At 36.0% G+C, this 19,064-nt stretch overlaps 1 protein-coding gene across 2 annotated transcripts in view; it reads left to right on the plus strand.

Moving 5' to 3' along the window:
• The first annotated feature begins 9,979 nt into the window (after nucleotides 1-9,979).
• LOC103573130 (TSC22 domain family protein 1) overlaps nucleotides 9,980-19,064 on the plus strand; it is a 65,507-nt gene continuing 56,422 nt past the window's right edge. The window contains exons 1-2 of one of the 2 annotated variants that reach the window (XM_053739731.1): nucleotides 9,980-10,184; nucleotides 15,573-15,713. In XM_053739731.1, coding sequence (XP_053595706.1) covers nucleotides 15,691-15,713 — 23 coding nt within the window. In that variant the 5' untranslated portion in view covers nucleotides 9,980-10,184; nucleotides 15,573-15,690. The remainder of the gene's footprint in view (nucleotides 10,185-15,572; nucleotides 15,714-19,064) is intronic. The other variant, XM_008552050.2, reaches the window with a different exon arrangement.

Raw genomic sequence — 19,064 nt, forward strand, 5'->3', positions numbered from 1 at the left:
ACTATAAATAATATTAAGTACTACTGACTAGATCTTTTGATCTCGACATCATTCTTGTTTATTATCTTTCCTCAGGATACAATACCATGGACATCAATAATCCGGAAAATATTTAACAGCAACTCCTCCGATTACAGTCTCTCCCACTCGTGTTAAACTTAAAAATAAAAAAACTAAATAAATATATATGGTAATAATTAATTAAGGGTTTCAAGTAACAATATAAATGTCGAGTGGCAGCGTCCACTTAATCTCTATCCCGAATCCTTGGTCTTGTACTTACGTATTTCTCTCTTGCTTTGTACCCTCAATGCCTAAGCATCAATTCATCCCGTTTTATATTAAGAGCAAGAGTGTAGACTAGTCCGTAAAGTCCTAGATGTCGGTACCACTTGGACTTAATAATATCTACGAGCGTATGATAGTGGTTCATTAAATGGCGTCCACGAGGTCCCACCCAGCAGGTGGCAAACGAGCCGCGCTATCATTCATATTCTGTATAATGGCGATAGAGAAACCACTAAGTCCATTAATTCCGTAACAACCCATCACACATGCACACACTCTCGCATTCATCCACACACAGCAGATCCGCTTAGAGCGAAAAAAAATATAAAAAATATGTTTTTTAAGTACGCCCGACTAAAATTATAATCGAGACACTGCGGGTGACTTGACAGTGCAAAGGAGCAAGAACAAGATAGACGAGTAAAAAATATTAGTTCATTTAATCGCATAACTCTTGCGTCTAACGACATTTAAAGTATCTCTTCCGCCTAATTACTCGGCACTTGCTCTCGTCGGTACCTTCTATCTGCAGTAGGAGGACGCGTACAGAACATTAGGAACAGATCCTTTTTTTTACAACATCTTGGAAATGTATGTATATCTATAGATATATATTCCATCGTGACGACGCAAATTGCCTGGAGACACTTTCTCGCTCCCTGATGCTTTGCTTTGCGCTCAAAGCTCTACTCATGGTTCTTTTATCAACACACTTGCCGCCGGTGCATACCGGTTCCTAACATCAACATCAACAGCAACAACAACATCAACAACAACAACAACACAACAGCAATTCTCAACGTTACTACTTAGCATTTATATGAGAGGGAGGCTCCTGTAGTCTGTAAAGTAACCAGTCGATGGTGGACATGCTTGGACATTACGTCTATGCGTCTTTTCTGTAGCATCAGCATCAGCATCAGCTTTAACATCAGCGTTAGCATCGCCAGCATCTGCATCATCATCAGCAACAGCAGCGTGGAAGGTAAAAGCTGAAATAAAAAATAAAAATAAAAATAAAATGTAAACGTACGACAGGTTTACTGAGTCGGCGCAGTACTATACAGAGTGTGGAGAAAGAGTAAAGATATTGCCGGAGTGAAGTAGATGCACATGAGAGTAGATGAATTATGTTAAACGCCTGTTTAAATACATGTTCGCCTAGGGGATACATCCCGGAGTCACGAGTAGGTACCGCGTGCTATTCGTCTTCTCGATTTATATTAAATCGCCTCGCGAATGACCCGACATACTCGCGGTACGTCCTCGGTTTTATTATTTCAGAGGGATAGCGCACCAGTTGGACGACAATGAAAATAAAGGAAGATGAGAAAGAGCAGAGGGCGAGTAACTTTTTTTCTCTTGTATATATATCTATACCGTCGACTCTATATACAATTCAGCAGAAGGGGCACATCAATTTATCGTCCTGCAATATAAGAGTAAATGCGACGATAGCAATTCTAGAGTGCCAACAAGTCAGCTGGCTTTAAATCTTGCAGTACTTTGTACAGACTGTCTTATCAGTTTATCATATTTTTTTTTTATTTTTTTTTTTTTTTTTTTTTTTTGATAAGTGTAATTTATTTAATTTGTGGTTTTTTACAAGGTTCATTTAAAAAAAAAATTTTATATGGATGTCGTGGCCACCCGGGCCAAAGGTGGGATTTGCGAAGCACTGAAACATTAATCGAGGCGGACAGGACACCGATCGAACAAATGAACACCTCGCCACTGACGTTAGTGAATAAAAAATGAAATAAAATAAATTTAAAAAAATAAAGTGTGAAGAGTCGGCGAGACAGAGACTTAGCCGTGAGGTAAGGTGTGAATTTGTGAATGCACATCGGAGAGCATGAGACAGAGACGGGTTAAATGGACGACTGAGAGAGAAGAAATTGAAGCGCGTGGTCGGGACAGACAAACTCAGAGACTCGTGATTTATACAGAATCATATCTCCATCTGAATGTCTTCATTTTTAACGCACGAGCAACCCCTCCCTCCCTTCCTCCGCGGCATCGTTTCACTGACTCAGTTTATTTAATTTTTTTATCTCTCTGTCGGTAATATTTTTTATTGTGGATTTTATAAGTTTTAAAAGCCACCCTTGGCACACAGCTTGGGTCTCAGTTGTCACCAGTCGGTGGTCCACAGACCCATGTTATGTGCGAAGCTTTAATTTTCGATGATGTCAGCGCTGAGAAACAACATCATCAGGACCAAACCACAGAGTATGTGCATAAAAGTATGTCCTGATGTAACGACTGCGACTAAGACGGTGACTGAGAATGAGAACAAGACCAAGAATGAGAATGAGAATGAAAAAAATAAAATAAAAGCTCACTACCCACGATCGTGAGGGAGGACAAGGACGAAAGGGAAAGGAAAAAGGGAAATAAAACGAGAACTTACCATGGTATATATGTGCATATATTTTTTGAATATTAATACATGTGGGCGTTGGAAAGAAATTCGTCGAGTTGCGGTTTTCGTCGAGGCAATTTATTGGACAGTACGCGGGAACTTAATTTGCATGGTACTAAATTAAAACAAGAAAAGGAAAAAGGAGTTAAGGGTAAAAGAGATAAAAATAACAAAAAACGTGTGTTTGTATGTTACTTAAAAAGAATTTAAAAATAAACAACTTAAATAAAGTAAAGAGAAAATAAATTGAGATAAAGAATTAAGAGGCAAGAACAAAAGGAGCGAAAGTGCATCATCGCAAGTGCTTACATTTTACACGTGCTTGGTACTCAATTAAATCTCGGGAAAAGAAAAAAAACCCTTATGGGTTTACGAATAATAATAATGATGAAAGAAAAAAGAGATAAGACGTGATTACAAGCAGCATTGGTGGTCCATGTATGAGTTGTTGAATTCTCAAGCACGGGAGAGTAGACGAGATGACGAGGATGCACTTGAAAAATAATCCTTTTATGTTTCTGTCTGTATCTAGTTTTGATGGCTACCGGTGTGTCCACTTGAATAAGAATTCCTGTCATCTGTAATCACAAAAGGACGTAATACTCTCGATTCAAGAGTCCATTTAAGAGTGTCGAGATAAAAAAATTTATTTTAATTTAATTAATGAGAAAGATTAAAAACATGTCATCAAGCGGATGCTCTGCAAATATTTTATTTTATTCTCACCGGAAATGTTTCGTTTTTTTTTTTTACTGCAGAATAAAAAATGTCAGATAGTATTTCAGTGATAAAATAAAAACATGCTGTTTGAGGTTTAGATAAACCATCAAAATGTATATACAATAAATAGATATGCCGGTGCATTAACTGTCACTAGTAAAAATGTCACGGAAAGTGAAAAGCTATCGTACAAGCCAGGGGCTGATTCACGTTAAATAATTTACAACCCATCCTCGTAATTAACTGTCGTAATTAATGACAGTTGCGCATGATGGTTGAAGATGTCTGTGGGTATGTGCGACATAACTTTTTGCTAAACTCTCAAGGCAACACTTGACTATAAGCATAAAATCTCCTCCCTTCGAACGTGCCTCGGTTTTAACATCGATCGTAAACCCTTTTTTATCCGTACCACTACTATACACATGTGCCAACAAATAAACCCCGTCACTCATTAGATAAAAATATACCTACACACTATTTTTATAAATTAATCCTTGTAGTTTCTGATCACTTATATATAATAAAAGTTTAATCATTTAACAACCGTGTCATTCTCAGCTCAATAAAAAATAAAAGAAAAAAAAAACATTTTAAAAGATTAAATTCAACATGTTTTACAGCTAACTAAAAAATCTATATATATTTATGCAGATAAGTATTAAAAGGCTTAACTTTAAATTATTATATTCTTCAGGGCATAAAGTTTGAAGATAAATTATTTTTGATTACATTCGGCAGAAATATTAAAAGGAAAGTGAAAGTATGTACACACACACACTCACACACTCACATACTTACATAAACTTAAGGGGTTACAAAATGAGTGGTGTAGCTAAAGGACACTAGCATATCCAGCACATAAAACGTCACTCGTTTCTGTCGTAAACCAAAAGCTCTCTGGCAACCGGTCAACGCACCTATTCACCATCCTACTGATGCGTATATGCACCTCTCATCTATTTTTCCCCCTATCTTATTCACTTGCTCATACTACTTGACTACTTGCCTTATAACAAACTTTAACCGCTGCTATTTCCAGATAAAATCATATATATTTATATACATACAACTATACAGGTATAGGTACATATATATACTCATACAAGCACCTACTCGAGCATCATCAGATTCCCGGAAGTTATTTAACCAACACAACTGTATAATACACATTATAATAAAATAGCAATGGGAAAAAGAGACAAATATGCAAATCTGAGATCAAACTTGCGCTAAAATATTTTAAATATTTATATACGAAAAAAAATTTTTATTTAAATTTTTTACTAATCCGTAATATTGACCAGCTGAATTAAATCTAAACATAATCGTGTGTGAATATTTTTAGCGGTAAAAAAAAATAAATACAAGATACTAAATTGGTGATAGTAAAGGAGGATCTCAGATATGGGGAATTAATTAAATAGACTAAATAAAAAAGTGAACAGATCGTCAAGTCAATCTCAGCGGCTTTGAATAAAATCTCAAAGTAGAATTCCAGGGATTCTCGTGGACTCAATGCAGGTGCTCCATCCTCTATTGCCGTTTCTTGTATATTATGTATACTTCAATTCACTTCCTTTGGTCGTCGATATATATTCTGCAGGGTATTAAATATAATACAGGTTCTGTAGTTGCCGTAATAAAGTGACATCTAAGTCAGGAATAATATTTTATAGACCAGGAACGTCTTTATAATAAATATATTATTAAATAAATAAGTAAGGGCTTTTATGTGTACATATTTATTTATATATTTATATATTTATTTTTATGGGTTATCCATAGTCTATGGAAGTTTGTGTTGGACGTCCGACTCCCGAGTCCCCTATTCCCATAGGCCGTGAATTTATTCCATCGAGCCGAGGTGGACGTTTATAAATGCGGTGGTATAGTGCTATAAGGACGTAAGGATAATATAAGTTGCGTAGGTATCACGACCCTGAACCCGATCGAATGAGATTCTATGCTGAGAGTTTGCGACGCCGTTAACTTATATACATTTTCTCTCTTACAATAATTTAAACTCTTTATTGCACACAGTCCACACACCACACACGTTCTTTTACAATAGATATACTCAATAAAAATTATATTATTATTTTTATTATCGATTATATATTTTTATCCTCCGTGACTCTAATGAATTGTGATAAATTTATTGATTATGCCAGATGTTTGAAGGCTCTTAAAGAGTGAAAACTCAGCCCACATATCAATATGTATATACATATATATTATTGTAATGATACATACCTGAATGAACGATATGACTTGAAGGTAAGAATAGTTAAGTCCAATTGTCCTCAAGATTTCACCACTCACATTATTAACTCGCATTTTTGTTTCCGATGTATAATATAATAATGAACTATTGATCGTGCTCTCTCATATATAAATATAAATATAAATATATATATACCAACATATGTAAGGCTTCATGATCTCAGCGAATTCATTCCACACATCCTTCGTCGTACATTTCATTATTTTTTTTTATTCTCCTTCAGCGGTTGAAAACTCTCTCCCTGTAAGGAACCGAGTACGAGGCTGGTGGAGTCTATAAGAGTCCTGGCAAGTCCTTGAGGCCAGACTTACACTTACCGAGTCATTACGGGACAGTGACGAATTATAACGGGGCGTAATGTGTCTTGGTTTTATATATATATATATATATATATATATACATCGAGCGGCGTCTTTGCACCGGGTTTTAGTCGCGCCTCTCTCGATCACAGGTATCCAGCACGATCGATATTAAACAAAGATCGCGAAAATAAATCCAACAGACAATATTAAAATTACCCGCCTACACATTACGGCAAGTACATCAACTTTAATTAAAAACAATCTATTCAAACAATTTTTCGTTTACTTATAATATAACATAACATTGAAGCCGTAATAATGGCTAAATTATTTGACAATTAACTGCCTAGGATTGCCGCGATAAATAAAGGTCAGTCCGGCAACCCGACACCACACTCCTGCTCATTCATAAAACCTCGGGCTTGCATCGATCAACCGGTCGCCTGGAGACGAGAACAGAGAAAAGATACACAGACTGACCAGAATACCAGCTTTATATCTACTCCATACTCCACACTATACATATAACATAATATAAAACCTAAGAGTCAATTCACTTCGCAACGGATGCAACCGAACCCCATTTATTTCGAATGACATCCAAGACACCCTTTTATTGTGCGCGAATTCAAAGCGGGGGAATTTAAAAATGTCTGATATGTAATTTTCCCAGGTGCATTCACCAATCTACACGATCAAGATCACGTTACACCTTCACCGCTGACACTCTGGGCTTTAAATTTTGGCGGCTATTTGTTTCCTACGCGGAATGAAAAAAACATCTTGTAAGGTGGTTCTTTTTTTTTTTTTAATTCATTCTACGTGTGTACATATATATTTATATATATATAGTAGAGAGAGAGAGCAATCGTCGGACGATGGGACTATATCAAGTTATGTTTCAACTGACGCATAAACCTGTACTTAGAATGTACATTACTTAATAATATTTATTATATGATACGTAAAATACAATGTATATCTGGCGATATCATCTAGTGGGTTTAGGATCTGAGCAGACCAGTCGCACAATCTCACGATGCGGAACGACCTTCTTCCGCTTATCCTTTTCTTTATTTCTTTATTTCTTCTTCTTGTTCTTTCTTGCTTATTTATATCTATATCTATACACAGTTTGTTGGGTTTCGCTTGTTCCTTCCAAAGATACGCATGGATCCTCGCCGCAAAGATCCGTGACTTGATCCTGAAACGCTAAAGTCCAAGTGAAAGAGTGAAAAAGAGTGAGTGAGATAAAAATAGAGAGAGAAAGAGAGAAAATATCCTAAGAGTACATGAACGTACTGCGCCGCACGTGGTCTCGAAAGAAATTCCCCATTATTTCCGACACCAGCCTGCAAGAAATATGTTCCTTTATTTCACCGAGGTACTTGTTATTTTCTCTTACGAATAATTTTCTTCATCAGCTGAAAAATAAAATAAATAATATTTATATTGTTGTAATTCAGTGGGTAGTGTAACATCGTTGCCAAATTTAACAGCAAACGTGTTGAAATTCAAATTTTAGTCCGTTGATGAGATGATTGAGCTGCTGCCCAAAAATGATTTACTACTATATTTATATGTATATTTATGTACATATTTATGTATATTTATATGTATATATATATATACATATTTATATGTATACAACCAAATCCGATACATTTGCAAGGAGTAATCTACTCGGTGGCAAAAAACCGGCTCCGTAACCTCAGAAAGATTGCACGTTCCAATCTTGATGATGAGAGTCCGGCTGCAATGGCGGCTTGGGCACTCTTTCTGTCTCATATAAACATATTCCCAACAGTTGGCTCTCAACTCGTGTATCGTATCGCCTCAACAGTTGATTTTAACTTAAGGTATATTGGAATAATCATCAATAGAGTAGCTTTAGCCCTTTTTAATGTCTGTATGTCTGACTGACTTACTGATTGTATGTACGAATATACATCCGATCATATATATACGTATATATTCAATCGGCAACTATTAGCAGGTGGATTTACCACAAAGATTACTAAGCGAATAAGGGACTAATGCCAAGAAGATATCGACGCACGATCAGAGGCGTTGGGAATTCTGAAGCAACAGCAATAGGCTGCCGACCAGAGAATTCGCGGTGAGCGGACAGCACGTAGATATTTTAAAAGGGGACGTGAAGAGATGAGGAAATAATATAAGGAACAAGGTAGATATAGGTATAGGTATAACTATACCTATAAATATAGGGATCTGTGTATATATGTATGAATATGTATGTGTGTAAAATGCCAAGCTACTCGAGTTGGCCTCTAACGACTTTAACCTCAAAGACCAAAGAGTGTAGAGTGTAGAATATGTTGAGAGGATGCATTAAGGGGAGAAGTTAGGAGTTTATAAAACGCAAAGAAACACATCCCGAGAGTCTGTGACCACACCATTACTTTTCGACATGCTCGAGTTAGTTTCCACAGTCGTGGTAGTAGTCTTCTACTGCAACTACTATAATACCCTCTACTATACACTAGCCAGATATGCTTTTATACTCGCGGTGTGTATGCGGTTTTACCCACCCAATCCGGCCCTGTTACACTCAACTCGATCCTCTAATTTATATCTCCCCAAGAAATATATAACTGGGCTCGATGTTAAGCTTTTGATTCCGGCGATGGATCTCAGTCAAATCGTTTCTGGGGTCTTTATTCATTTTCTTGAGCATGCTCGGAGAATCGTGTTTTTGAGAATATGAGTTGATTGCACCAGTAATTGAGGATTTATTATTTGGACCATGACAAGCAGAATCCTGGAATGTCGGTTGTAATTTTGTTTACTGAAATTTATTATAAAAGTGCAATGTGGTAATACGGTACTCGGAAGAAATAAACGGTACGAAAGAAAACAAAGGATGAGGCTGTTGCTCAGGAACAAAATAACCAGTCATCTTGTTCTTCTTAAATGGTTATTAATTACTGGGTTTGTGTCAGCCAATTACTGGAGAACACCTTTTGATGGAACCCCGTCGATTATACAGATGCTACTTTTAATGACGGGAAAAACTTTCTTATACAGGAAATTACTTACAATCGTAGATATAGAGAGATGATAAAATTTATATTCTTACGGAAATAAAAAAATTTAAATGTTGGTTCATAGCCCGCATTTCCTACAAGACTTGTTATAACAAATTATTCTATTGACAATTATTATTTTTTATTAATTTCTTTTAAAAAAATACACTTTATGTTTTATTTTAATTATCGTAGGAGTGATTTTCAGTATTTAATTTTTTACGTCTGCTTAAATTTTTACAAAGAACAGCCGCAATAATAATTCAGGCTTTCAACCCATACTACATTCAGAAATTCTTGAGCTTCTATAAATCCCCTAGCTATGGGTCTAATTTTTTTACTCACACTTCAGTTACTTCTGAGCCGCTAGAATTGTCTGGTTTTTTTACTTACGTTCATAAAAAACAGCATTGAGAGTTTAAGCTATCAACATATTTTACTCTACATTTAACCTGTAGTCCCCATGGAAGCAATAACCGTTTGGGTTATATTTTTTTTCCATTACACAGTAGAATATTTTTTAAAATTTTTTCTTAATAGAGATATCCTTTATATAAAACATATCTAATATTTTCTTCGACTGGCATAAATTAAAAATAAAAAATACATTTCTTATGTTTTATCACATTTCCCCTAGCATTCACACTTATAAATCACATATATTTAAAATTTTTTTAAAAAACCAGAGAAATAAATTTTTCAAAATTTCAAATTACTCTATTTTGTGTGGCTCTCTCGTATAAAATATACAGACCATAAATTTAACAATACGTAATATTTTTTATTAAATTTAATATATTATTTATATGAAAACTGATGAATAAATTACAAACAATATTAAAAAATCTGAAAACTGGTCTACAAGGTATTTTAAAATTTTGTTATAGGCCAAGTAACAACATGAGTGCGGCAGCGATCAGCAACACAATGCAGCCAACAACACATTGGAAGATAAGATCTAGCCATGTGCATCTACTCCGCGCCCTTCATCTTGGTCTTAATCTTCTATTTTTCTTGAGGATTCAAACCTGGCTACAGAGTCACTAACTATACACACACTACCTGAAGAACGCCCGCTGAGATCCACGCCTTTTTGCACGCAGTTCATATCACCGGTGAGTAAAAATTAAAAAACGTAAAAAATATAATAACAAAGTAACAAACAATCTAAATGTGCAGCATGACTCGTTTATTTCTTTTTTTTTTTTTTATCGACACAATCTATCGCGCGTAAACTATCTTCCATGTACGCAATATTTAATTTAAATTTTTTGATAAATTTAGTAGTTATAATACCGCGTACGTTGTTGGATTAAATGCATTAACTCGAGCGTAACAAATGCAAAAAAAAAATAAATAAAGAAATATAAAAGGCAAATGATGAAGTGTAGCAGAAAGAAATGACGGTGATGGAGGATGAGAGAGTGATACGGGCATAGCAGGACAATGGCTGCTTCCTGGCTTGAGTTGGATCACTCTTTACTTTTAGCTCCGTCACAGCAGACGTTAGTTGTGCTCGGATTGGACGCTAAATCACGGAATAATACCGTGAATGGCTTGGCCGATCAGCGTGACAAGCCACCACTCTTTACCTTTAAAAAGAAGCCTCAGCTTTCGTCTCGGTTTCCCGTTTTGTCTCGTCTCATTCAACTCTATATACTACAAAGTACTGAGTATTATATATACATATACTCTTGTCGCATGCCCGCGGATAAAGAGATGACTTGAAAAACCCAGATAGCATTTGCATGGTGATTATGACACCGAGATTACACCGCGAAACGGGACTTTTTTATTTATTTGTTCTGGTCCAAACACACGACCGTCATTATAAATTATTTTTTGCACATTATTACAAATTTTTTTTTCGTATATTTATATATATGCATACGTTTATGATGCGAATGATGTTTTTTATTTATGAAATTTATAAATTGTACCCTAAAATATCACTAATGATATCGAAGAAGGGTTTCACGCTAACGAAATAAGTGAATCTGAGAGCCGACATTCATTAACATTGGTAGACGGCATCATCCATATGATCGAAAAAAAAATTTTCCGGGCTTCTTGAAGGCTTTCTTACTAGATGACATCATAATGAACGAAAAACGTTTGTATTATGGTGAGTTATTCCCTACAGAAGCAGATTTACGGGCTACTCTTCATACAAAATCATCTTTACCCATGTCCACCACTACTTATATGGGACTCAACTTAAAAAATAAATTATTCCCAAGACTTTTTAGGGCTTTTCCTACTAGAGGGCATCATAATGAACGAAAAACGTTTATATTGTGATGGGTTATTTCCAGCAGGAGCAAAGTTACGGTCCACACTTCATCGAAATATTTTTGAAGTCCTATTCTCTAAAAGCGAAATGTCAACATTTTTAGATATTTTCTTTATCAATCCATTGTCCTTTTTCAGCCACCCCTTGCAATCCTACTACTCTTATTTTTTAGGACGCTTATCATTGAAACATTAGAAATCCTATTTTGGGTGTTCGATAAATCCAAAAAATAATAAAACTATTGTCACCCGATTGTCATATATCCAATCTACATATGGCCTGATAATGATCCACTCTTTTTTGAGAGATAATAGTAAATTTTTTTATGCGTCAATGATAATGAGAACAAACAGGGTAGAGTAAACTTGTGTTTAATGTTAATATTTAAGAGCGGGCAGAGGCGTTGAGTGTAACAAGATCGAGACGTCTGCAGTTAAGGGCTACCGTTAATTTAAGGGGATCGGTTCTGATGGCTGAGCGGGGATAATGACAGGCCACCAGGGCGTAATTTCACGCCATTGAAATTTAGAGCCTTCGCAGTGCGCAGAGTATTAGGATACGAGAATAAAAAATCCCCGCGTTATATTATTTTAAAATATACATTAAAAAATTATTCATGAAATTAGTAATAAAAAATATTTATTGATATTTTTTTTCTTTTTTTTTGCTCGACAAAAAGTAAAAATTGAATTAGCGATGCTGCATCCGTTGGTGAAGTGTAAGAAGCCCGAATATTTGATCAATAAATTTTTTATTTTGGTCGTCTAGCTGTTTGAGAGTTGATTGGATTAAAACCCAGCCGGTTTTTGGCGTTCGTTAGCCAATGCCCGATGTCTCTAGACCCGAGTTGTCGTAGTAGCTGCCGAATGTTTTTCTTGCCAATGAAAATGGCAAAGGATCGTTATATTAATTAATCAATTGTAAATGTTGAGGTACGAAAAGGGAGACCACCGGTGGTCAATATCTCGTTGGATTGAACACCGACGTAGGTTCTACCGATCATCGATGACGGTAGCTGATTCGCCTGTTGCTGGAGAGAGAAATTATTTGAGGAATAATAAAATAAAGAGGAGGAATAGCATCTGAGTATCATCAAGCCTCGCTGTAGAACCAGCCACAGCATCAATCGACTGAGGAGGCTCGAGTGGAGAACCGGGTTGGATAAAAACCGGGCGCAACGCAACGCGGAGGCCATAAACGGCTTTTTTTACCGGGATACTGGCCGCTCGGTTTGTCGCTTGAATATTCAACACGGACATCGTCGCGCGCGGGAACCATCAGCGTGGCCCGGCAATTAATATTGATTTTATTAAATCCCCACTCTTATACTCACTTACTTATGTATTTACTTACACATAAACACAGTTTGCTGGAGCTACTGGATATATTTTAATACTTTCTTCTTCTTGTAAGCATTCTTCAAATACTTTTTTACTTCCTCGCCAGTAAATTCTTCAGCATCACGTAAATTTTATTATCTCTTTCTATTTATTGAGCCTTCTTTTTCCCAGGATATAAAAATTCATACTTGAACAATAAAAAACATAAAAGTTTTTAAGTATCAACCGAGTAAATAAGTGAGTAAGTAACTCTTATTCGTAGAAACGTGACTCTGCGGCGTGACTATAAGCATTACACCCAGATATCGAGAAAGAAGTCGAAGCAACTCAAGTCTGAAATAAAATAATAAGAAAAGGATGAGGAGATGAGGATAAAGAATAAGAGTAAGTCAAAAGTAACGAGGAACTTTTAAACTCGCACGTTGGGACTCGAGCTGGAGAAGTTTAACTCGAGCAGCAAGCAGAGGCATCAGCGAAGAAAAGAACCGAGAGCTGCTACCAGATCTTGGATGCTTGATCGAGTTAGAGACCGAGCCCCTGCCGAATCTCCGGTGCAAATTTATCCTTGTCCCGGTGGCCTGAGTAAGAGAGTACTGCCCAGAGAACTGAGAATACGTAAGGAGCAGGATGAAAGATATATCTCTGAGGCAGTGGTCCAGAGATGCTGTATAGACACGGCAGGTCGTTCAGGCGCCCCGGGAGTGAAGACGTTCGAATAATTGGCTCGCCGATTCCCACTGCGTCAGCGATAGAGTTAAGTATATATATACATATATATAAATGTACGATATAAGATGTAGTGGAGTAGAGCAATAGCAGGTTAAACGACGAAGAAGGATGGAAGGACTGGCAGTAGACTTTAAAGGATGATACTTTTCTCAGTCTCACTTTATTCGGTTAATTGCTTCGGGTAATTAGCATCCGGCGTCGCCACTTTGTCTCCTGCTGTCTGTTAAACTCTCTTCCTTTTCTTTCTCTATATAATATACTCAACTGCAACTCCCCCTCGAGACACATACACTATTCTCGCTTTAATTGTCCTCGTCCCTTTGAATAATCTAACGGGCTTCACGCCTCGTGAATTACGCCTTCGCACTCTGCTGGTGCTGAGGCTGATGATCTGAACTTGGAATCTACTCTCTTAGTAAATAAAATATATATATATATGGATGCCGACTTTCTGCCAATTTAACTTAAAAACTTTTTTATACTATTCAAAGTTAAGGATGAAAAGAATTCCCAGTTATAAATTATTTTTTTACCCATGTATATTTGTTATTTATTTTCGAAAGCATCCGTCGGCGTCTGAGTAGTCCTTGGACGTATGTCTGAAATAAGAAAAACTCCCCCACCGCCCTTGCTTTGATTTTGTCTTTAATGTCTTTTATGTCTTGAGGAGTAAAGAACAATGCGTCCGGTTACGCGGCACCCGTCACTCTATTCTCTGGTGCTCAGTAGCCTCTACTCGGCGACACGGACTCCTCTCATCGTTTATTGAGAGCTGGAAGAGGTATCCGCGGATAAGAAGTAACGAGCACAAGAGCCGGGTGAAGTACAGCAGTATCGGCACATCAGGACAAGGAGCCAGTGAGACTGAGTAAGGCTGAGTAGCTGCTAAAGAGAGCTGGCTGTTAAGAGGGACAAAGGAATATAAGAGTGACGGTCAACAGCGGCCTTATATAAGCTGCTATGGGGTGTTTGCTTCTACTCGTGCAATCGATCTTACTGCAGTCACAAACAGAACCAAGTCGACTACCTCTACTCCTCGAACGGCGATGTGCAAACGGACTAAATAAAACTCTGTCGTGCCCTCACGATGTTACAGTCCAAGAAACAAAGTCCGAGAGGGTGACAAAGTCACCATGAACACCACAAAAATGTAACATGTCAGCCTGTAACAAAAACTGAGTAAATTATTCTTTGATTACGTACCGACCGATATCAAGATTCTAAAAGTATTTCCAATAATATCTACCTGCTGTACTCTCCAATCAATTTAAAATACCAACAAAAGTTTAATTAAATTATGATTCTGAAGTTAGCCGACGTCTAATAATGTTTAAAGTTTTTTTTAAACAGTAAATAAAAAAAAAAATATTTTTAAAAAATACACGTTCAGTTTTTTAAATTTTCTACATGTGCATATTTTATTTTTGTAATTCATTTGGTGAAAAAAAAATCCGAAAATTTTGTATTGTCTAGTAACTTCTGGATCATAAGTTAGCAGACAGTAATTTTTGAATTTTTTTTTTTCCATCAAATAAATTACAAAAAATAAAAATATGCACATGTAGAAAATTTAAAAAACTTGAGGTGCATTTTTTTCAAATAATTATTTTCTTATAATTTATTATTAAAAAAAAAATCCAAAAATTATTAGATGACTAACTTCAGTATCATATTAAATTTATAGTTTTAGTATTTTCGATCGAATTATTTTCTTTGATAATTTAAATTTTATTTTCAACCCTGGAGTTTTTATTAATTACGAAAAAAAAGTGATTGTATTGTTTGTCCATTGAAAACCTCACAATCCTATTAAATTTATTGCGCAAGCAGAATTTTTTTTCTTCATTCTGTAACAAATAATTGATCAGAAATTTTTTTTTGCTTAAAATTTAATTTATCGTTACAATATACGTAATAACCAATAGATTCGTTGCTATAAATAAATCTATGTCATTACGATAACGAAATCGTTATAATAACAATACTTTTTGCCCGTGCGGTCAATAAAGACTTGAAAGTATTTAATTGAACCGAACAACGCAATTCAACTTTTAAAAATGACTGCAATATTTTATAAACTTTAACTGATAGTTCTCGAAACTCGGGACTTTTGATTTAAATGGACCAATTTTTTTTTACAGCTCAAGCCCGAAGAACTTGGACTTTGCGTGAAATCCTTAGGACTCCAGATAATAAAGAATTAACGGCAGGGGCTCTTTATTCCCGTCTAATAAAATATTCCCAGCGATATAATAAAACATGTCAAGCTGGGAATTTGTTAGGTAAGTAATACGTATGCACTTAAAAGTATAGGTTTATTTTTACTTTTATTAGTCGAGGCCCAAATTCGATTACGCCTCTCAGTATTATAAACTCGACGCGGTACTTTACTGCTCTCATCCACTTCATTACTTAGCCACCTCGGTCCCGCTTATTCACGGGTCAATCGACCGCGTACGAACGCACCGAATAAACGACCACCGATAATAATAACGTATGAACACTCTCGGTATTACTACATCATCCCATAAAGTGTCGCAAAATGGCTCTTAACTTTGCCTGTGTCTCAATAACTAAACCGTCATAACCGTCATCATCGTACACCCAATAAGAAACACGACTGCCTAATAATACGACCTCTAAACAAATTTCTGTCATGTATATATATATATCAAGTCACTCAATGCAAGTGCATACTCATCTCCCAACATATACCATCTTTATATATTAATATATATAATAATACCGCGTAGAATTTCAGCGGACCTCAGCTCTGCGTTTTTTTAAACCCTGACTCTGCTCTCCTGCGACTTGGATCTTCATCACCCATAATATTCGCTCCCATCTTTCTTCATCTTAATTTTCTTCTTTTATTCTTCCCCTTGTCACGGCTGTTTTACGCTCAGTGCATTTCGGCTCCACTGGTACGGTACTCGCGTGCGTTTTATTGCTCAAGAAATTCCTCCTCTTCTTTGTGCTCTTTTTTTCTTTGTACCCAACTTTTTCTCATCTCCTTACTTACTTACTCTCATTATATTATTTCGCGTCCTCAACTCCTATCCTCTACTGCTCTGCGTACACTCTTCCTTATTACTTTTATTATTTTTTTTATAATCTCCCCAGCTCACCAGTTCTACACAGACCTCGACTCGACATAGTCGACCGCCTAACCAATGACACTGCAAAACCGGCACTTTATCTTTCCTTTATTTACCAGCGCATCTCAATTTCACCTAAATTATCACTACGAAATGACACCCGTTTCACAGTAATATCAAATAGAATTTTTTTTTTTTTTTTTCATATTTATAAAAATTCGCGGAATTTTTTTACAAAAAAAATTAAATAAACACCATCCAGTTAATTTGAGATAATTAATATAAATCATCTCTTCATCAGAAATTTTTTACATCAAAAACTGTCATCATCAACTGGAAACAAAGAAAAAATCTGGGCATCAGTTGGCCCTGCAAGACAGCCCGAAAACTTCCCGCCGTTTTCATACACAGAAAATACAGACTCAGGACTTAGGACAGGTTATTAGCCAAAATAACTCCCTAGAACGTCGAAACGTCAAGATCTGTTAGAAATTCGGTTTTCGAAAATCGGACCAAAACCAATAACTTTCCGTTTTTTTTTTTAAATTTTAAATTTTTTTAGCGGGAAGTTAAAAAAAAAAAAGTAGTAATAAATAGTTTAATATAGCGACAGAGAGGATGACGTGGGAGTCTATATGGATGAAACGGAAGCGTCTAAAGTCTCGAGGCTTCTCTGCTAAATCGTGAAAGGCAAAGCCACCGGATAAAAATATCTATAACAAGGTTCCGCACGTGACAGATTTATAAAAAATGTCTATCCCATAATTCATTGGCTCAGCGATATTTATCACTCATCTACTTCCTCTGTCATCCTATATCACCATCAATATAATTCTAAACTTTCTTATTTTATCTTTGAAATATAAAATATACATAGAAATTCATACCAACACACACAGACACACACACGCTCATTTATATGTATGCATATAAAAAGGGAATAAGAAGCCCTTGAATAGTGAAACCCTTCTAGAGGCAGCTCTGAGGATCCTTTGAGCATCCTACGAAGCATGTATTTGCCTGTTGGTTGCCTTTGATATGTCTCGGTTTATTTTCTCCTCTGTGTAATGCACTTGGGCAATGTACGGGCGGCAAGGCACCAACAACACTGTCCCCGATATATCCAGCGCAGCGACGATGCTAAACCCGATCGAGTGACTATACATTTGGTATATTTATATGCCGAAGGCTCAACCTCAGCTCTATAGACTACACGGTTTACTTGCTCCATACCAACCAGTACATCCAATACAGGCTCTATCGTGGAAAAGACCGCGGCATATCACATGCACGCCAGCCTTCGGGCAAACACTTCCTTGCATTAGCTTCATATACAATATATACATGCACACCAAACAGTATAACTATATATCTCTGCAACGTCTTTCTGGCAACGCTGACTTTTTAAACTCTACTCCATGCTCTTAAATTGACAACCCGATATTTTTCCATCTCAGCTTTTTACTTTGTAAACCTCCACTTTACTCAATCGGGCCTCTTGTGGCTAATATGAGCAACACAACAATTGTTATTATGATAAATAAATAAATATGTAATATTTATGATTCAACGAGAACGCACGAGACATTGCGTGTGTGATGCAATGATGAGATACATAAAGATTTGTTTTGAGAGCTGAGTTGAAAGTAAAGGAAATACTTTAATGTATATATGTATATACATATATATATAAATATATATATATATATTCACGGGCGGACCGGCACCATGAGATAAATAGGCGTAAGACAATGGATCGCTCTTTCCAGGGACGGTCCTCAAGGGTCGGACATGAGTATGTACATATATATGTATACAAATATATGAGTGTGTGTATGTTTATAAGATGAAGCAAAACAAGTAGATGGAGATGAAGATGAAAAGAGAACGTAGTAGTAGTGGGTCTTGAGGTTCACATCAGTGAAATTTGCATTTCGTCCCTCCCCTTCAAGACGTCGATAAATCACTCGAGATCGCCGCCTGAACCCAACAAGAATTCGTGCCAACATCTTTCTTATCTCCCATACGCGTTTCTTTATTATTATATTACATATATTCTTATACATACTCTGGGACTCTTAAATTATTTTGTGAAAAAATTTATTTATCGTTGATTAAAAAACCAGTAGTCGTGTTTGGAATAAGGGGGATACGTCAATTGAAATTTTATCAGAAATTTTTTAACTAAAAAAAAGAACTGTATGCAATGGAAGGGAAGTTTGTCTTAATATTAATAGAGGTAAAGAAAATTTTTATGAAATTCAAAAATTTAACGGGAGTCGTCTGTATCTAATTTTCTGGAGGAGTCAATTTTTCAATAAAATTTATTATACTTATGAAAGTGATTATGTTGACGGTGTAACCTTTTAATTTGATAAAAATAACACTTTGCTGAATTGCATAAAATGGAAATAAAATATATAAGTTTATTAACGACAGTAAATGACTTGCCAGGGTATTGACTTATTCACTAGAATATGCCGTTGGACATTAGTCAGCTCACTCTAAATGACAAATTAAACTTTTGAGTCAACT

This window comes from Microplitis demolitor, chromosome 6 (genome assembly GCF_026212275.2).
Source record: "Microplitis demolitor isolate Queensland-Clemson2020A chromosome 6, iyMicDemo2.1a, whole genome shotgun sequence".
Taxonomy (NCBI): Eukaryota; Metazoa; Arthropoda; class Insecta; order Hymenoptera; family Braconidae; genus Microplitis; species Microplitis demolitor.